At 45.4% G+C, this 5,519-nt stretch overlaps 1 protein-coding gene across 1 annotated transcript; it reads left to right on the top strand.

Moving 5' to 3' along the window:
• Nucleotides 1–2,836: 2,836 nt before the first annotated feature.
• LOC123174244 (E3 ubiquitin-protein ligase RNF181) lies at nt 2,837–3,714 on the top strand. Its single transcript, XM_044590027.1, has one exon. It carries the CDS (start codon nt 3,016–3,018, stop codon nt 3,496–3,498), a length of 483 nt encoding a protein of 160 aa, XP_044445962.1. The 5' UTR covers nt 2,837–3,015; the 3' UTR covers nt 3,499–3,714.
• The last annotated feature ends 1,805 nt before the right edge of the window (nt 3,715–5,519 follow it).

Here is a 5,519-nt window from a genome sequence, read left to right as displayed (position 1 = left end):
CTTTTGCATTTCCTTTTCTTTTTCTTTTAGCCAATAAAGACTTTGCAAAAGATTATGCCATTGGACAAAATAATCTCAAAGAATTATTAGGCACTGCCAAAAAAAAAGATTGTGAGGCTTTAGAAATAGTTTGCCATTTTCATAAATTAAAAAGGCATTTAATTTATTTCTTAGGCCACTGTTTGAAGTAGCTTAGGCCACTCAAACCTTTTTGCAAAAATGTTGGTTCACCACCAATAGTAGTTGTGGATTATTCTGCACATGATGAACATTTTTGTTTTCATGTCTGAGCATTTTGAATTTCAGACAAAATTTGAATTTGAATTCAACTGGAATTTAAAAGAGAAAGGAGACAATTATGATCAGGAACATGTTTAGCAAAAAGATTAACTTAACCCCAGGGGTTACTGTAGCATCATTACACCGGGGTGTTACAAGCTCATCATGAACAGCAACGAGACCATCGACGGTGGTTGTCACGGTGCCGATTTGGCTTCTTTCCACGTGCTGAACAATGACTACACGCACTGGCAGATGTACGCCATCGGCGGCAACCAGAACCCGATCATCTTCAGCCAGGGGAACCGGCTCATCACGCGCGATGACAACAACGCCAAGGCGGTGACTGAGCGGGAGGACGAACCCTACAGCGAGTACAAGGACTGGGTGTGTTTGACTTCATCCCTGCCAAGGAACTCGCAGGGGGACGTGATGATGAATGGGGCCTGCTTCAACGGACCTGGCGGCCAGAACGAGCGCAGGTATGTTTGACTTCATCCCTGCCAAGCACAGCAGTTGTGTTGGACAGCTCACGCAGTTCGCCAGCACGCTCAACTGCTACGTCGGTAAGCCATGCTAAAATCAATTGCTGCCGTGCCGATTAATTGTCTCACCGGATGCAAGTTGTTGTGATTATAAGTTCACAAATTTGTATGTGTAACTCGTGTATGGTAACCGGTCTCAAATGGAAAAGTACATTATATCCTGCAATTGCTATCCTTCGGGACACCGAAAAATTGGGCATTTCAGTCGGTGCTCGGAAAATGTGGAGCACCGCCAGCTGGGGACGGGCTCTGAGTTGCCGCTGGTCAAGGCTTGACGGTTGCGGGTGTGGGGGGAGTGGCCAATGCTAAAGAAGGGGGCCGGAAAGGGGGGTTGGTTAGAAGGATGGCCAGGGCAATGGTCATGAGGTGGAGGAAGTTGCTCGGGATGGCGTAGCAGTAGCGATGCAAGCTGCGGGTGGCGGAGGATGGTGGTTCGCCGAGTGGAGGAGCATACTGGTTTACTGAGTGGCAGCTGGTAGGTCGACGGGGAGGAGAAGACGAAGGCGTCAGGGAGAGGGAGAACGCCAATGGGGAAATTTACTGAAGGCAAACGAAAAATTAGAGGCATGATTTCTATCTTTCGTGAACAATTTCTTGCTTGTCTTGCCTAGAGTTTCGCTTATGTCCTAAGTATGTTGTTTGGTCGTTGCATAGTGCCTAAGCGCCTCCTAGACGCTGCGTTTTCCAAGAGTTTTTTGTGTGATTGAGCTCTTGGCGGATGAGGTACACACGGTGGGCGCTAGTGGGCGGTGTTGCTAGTGTCGGTGTCCCGATGAGTTGAAGGCCACCGGGGGTACTAACATCAGCGGTGATCCTACTTGGTACGACGGTCGATTATAGAAGTAGGTGTCATGGGACCTAGCACATGTGGCAACCACGGGTCACTCTTGTTGCGGGTTCTAGACGGTGCCATTAGGTTTCCAGCGTTGTCATCGATACTAGTTGGTGTAGGTTCGGTGAACTTTGGTCTGCGCAGTAGCGAGTTCACGACGACGTGATTTTGGTGCAGTGCGTGCATGCATTACACGTGAAAGCCCTACCCCGGTTTTGTTCCGCCGTCGGCAAAGATGACCCATGTGTGCATCCTCGGCCTTCTTGGAGGCGTCTCCATTGAACGTGCCCATGCCCATGTTTTGGTGTATGGTAGGTGAAAATATAGGCTCGGATAAGCCAATCTGGTGATGGAGACATCTTTGATGTTATGGCCTTCTTGAACGCATCACTTTGGAGCTTTTAACCTGCATTTGGTGGGCGACCCTAATTTGCGCTCCGTTCGGCTACAATGATGATACCTTGTGAGCTTAGAGGTGTCTTCTGTTCGGGTTGCAGCCTGATGTTTCTACATCTACATGACTCGTTTGAGATGTGTGTTATTCTTTCTGTATTGCAGTTTGGAGTGGCTATGGTGGGTGAAAGAAACTATCCAGATTTGATGCCTTTGTGCAGAGCCCGATTCGATCTTGGCCCACCTTTCAAATTGGTAAAAAAAGAATTAGAAGCATGCATGGAGATTGCCTCACATCGAGCATAATGCAAGGTAACCCCTTGTTGGGTATCGTCTAATCAGTGTTTGTGAAAAACAAGTCATACGTGCATGGGCACCCCGACCCAGAGGGCCCATGCTAAAAGAATGGTGTCTTATTATGGCATCACTTTTGAGCTCGCAGCCCCACCCGGAAAGAGCATTGGAAGGAACATGTGTTTTTCAAATATTATATTGCATGAAAATAGGTATAATAATAGCATTATTTAATCCAAAAATAGGTGAAAATAAACACTTCTCCTTTTTTTGAGGAATAAATAAACACTTCTCCTGATCGGGCCGGGTCAAAGCTGGGATTTTGCCCGTAACCTGGCCCATCGCGGACAATGGCAAATTAAAGCTGCAGGCCGGCCCAATAGCCTGCATGCATCATCGAGGCTGTTGCGTATTCAGTTTCCAACAGAACAACGGACTCGATCGTAGATTCGTAGCAGTAGTCACGTGAAAATCATACGCCGTCACGGCGTCACTACGTAGATAGATTGCAGGCGATCCACTATAAATGTACACACCGGCAGACGCACAGCATAGATGCACGATCGCTCCCGTCCCTAGCTTCCCCCAAACTTCTCCCTCCCGTTCCAATCTCACACCCGGCCAGCGACGAATCTTCGATCAACTTCTCTCGCGCAATCACGCGATTCCTTGATGGCGTCGCATGCCATGGGCAGCGCCGCCGACGACTTGTTCTACCGAGTGCTGCAATCACTAGAAGCCCGAGACCTTGTACTCGAGGGCCAAGCACAAGATATCGCCCAAGAATACGCCGACGTGCTGTTTCACGAGCTTACTGGCGTCGATTTTAATTCCGATTTGGTCATGGCGGACACAGACGTTGACCCTGATGCTCCAGAGGACCCGGCGTTGGGCGAGGCGGTGGCCGAGGCGCTGAAGACGGTGGAGGCGGCGTCCGACGGGCAGGGCTGCCCGATCTGCATGGAGGACGACGACGATGACGACGCAGCGAGGGGCGCCTGGAAGGAGACGCCGTGCGGGCACCGGTTCCATGGGCGGTGCGTTGAGAGGTGGCTGCAGGCCAAGGGGAGCTGCCCCATGTGCCGGCGCCAGGTGGTGACCATGCCCGCCGCTGCCGCCACTAGTACTAGTCCCGTTGGATTCTCCGATTTTTAGCTGGCTGCGGCGGGAGTTGAGGATGCCATCATGCAGTTCATGCGTGACAGTGCATCTTATGATAGGTCTTAGTTGCCTCTCTAGCAAAATTAGTGTTGCTGCTTGCTTAGGGTTGTGGTGACTTGCCTGTGTTGGTTGTTTGCTCTTTGTCTGACTGAATTTTAATGCAGTTCCATCGGCAAACATATCATATGCTCGGACCTGATGTCTGAAAATGTAACTATATGTTTACCCACATGTTCTTCATCATGTTCTGTCATGTTAATTATTGTCAAAATTGATATGTTTTGAACCTTTGACATATACTAGTCAATGTGTACGTGCAATGCACGTTAATTTGGAAGTATATTAAGTGCATGCGGATATTAAGTAGGATATTATTTGCGTGTTATTATGTTATTAGCACTATTTTTTGCATGAAATTAACTGCACGCTAAACGTGTTGAGCGCTCAACATTGAAGCGGTCTAGGTCGTTGGATTGACATGATTTGAAGGCCGAGATTAATTGGATCTGCCCCTTTGGGTATTTTTATATTGGTATAGATATAGATTTTCTTTTTAAGTGTGAGATGTTCTGAGTTCTGACAAAGAAAACATGGTCTGCCAAACTTAGGTTAGTGCAATGTTTTTTTAACCTATGTATTGCTATTTTATTACTCAAGAACTATATAAGAATCCATAGTAGGAAGAAATTCCAACTATTTTGCATATAGAAAAGAGCATCAAGTGCATTGGATATGTTGTTCTGAATCGACCAAAAGCCCTTGATCTTGCAACGTTTGTCCTGCCTTGTGTAAAAATCAGGTGTAAAACAATTGCACATAACACGCACATCCTTCCCCGTAAAAAACAGAATAGAGAGGTGCATACCTCCACAATGCTACACATCTTCCTTAGAAGGGGGAGGGGAGACCATCCCGGTTGGCTCTTTCAATCCGTCAATTTTGAAATTGATGACAACGAGTCATCATCTAGGTGCAAGGTCAGACATGGAACTTAAACATGGGCATTTTGGTGGTGCCACATTTTCTTCCTTCCGTATAGACAAGACAAGCCATATGACGAAGCCTTTCGCTGTTGAAACTAACTCGAAGTGGCAGTAAACATGATCAAGCAACCGGAGATGGATCAATCGTCGACAGCAGCCATCTTGGTGAAATCAGGAGTCCACTTAAGCATGGTAGAGAGTAATCTATAGTGCATGTGCATCGGTCTTTTAATCATACGTTTATCCACAAGTTTTTCATCATGTTATGTCATGTTAATTACTCTAAAAACATAAGATGTTTGAACTTTGATGTATATTTTTTTTCTTGAGTGCGAGATCTTTTGATCAAAGAAAGCATGATCTGCCTTAACTTAGCTTAGACAAAGGTACTTTTTAACCTATTTGTCACGATTATATTACACGAGAGCAATGTAACAATCCGTACTAGGAAGAAATTCCTATTGTTGTGCTTGTGCCTAAAGAAAGGAGCATCAAGTGCATCGAATATGTTGTGTAAAAATCAGCTGTAAAACAACTGTGTGTAACACGTGCATCCTTCCTTGTAAAACAGGATGATCTAGAGGTGCATACCTCCCCAATGCTACGCCAAGCGTACCTCGAGGGCAGTGTTTCATTGCCCAGCAGCATCTGCTCGTGCTCATGAACAGTAAACTAAAAAAAAAGATTTCTTTTAAATACTGAAATTCGTAGGCATCATATATGCTCGACTATTGTATGTGGTTGCAAAAATTCGTGTTGGGATGAGTTCAGAGGAGGTCGACCTAGTTTTTTTCCTAGAAATTTTCAAACATTAATTGATTTTATAATGGAGCATGTAAGAGTTGGTATCACTAAATATTTTCCTTGTTCAGTCGAGTTCCTATATGCTGCTCAAGATAGCAACTAGCATACCATCACAGCTCATTAATTCCTATTTTTATTATATCTTATAAAATTGAAAAAAATATTTTACTTAATTATTTTAAAATTAACATGAAAATAAGTTTAATACTGGAAAATTTGTCTTGCGAA

The sequence above is a fragment of the Triticum aestivum genome, unplaced genomic scaffold (assembly GCF_018294505.1).
Source record: "Triticum aestivum cultivar Chinese Spring unplaced genomic scaffold, IWGSC CS RefSeq v2.1 scaffold131418, whole genome shotgun sequence".
Classification (NCBI taxonomy): Eukaryota; Viridiplantae; Streptophyta; class Magnoliopsida; order Poales; family Poaceae; genus Triticum; species Triticum aestivum.
This window is presented reverse-complemented; position numbering and strand designations above follow the sequence as displayed.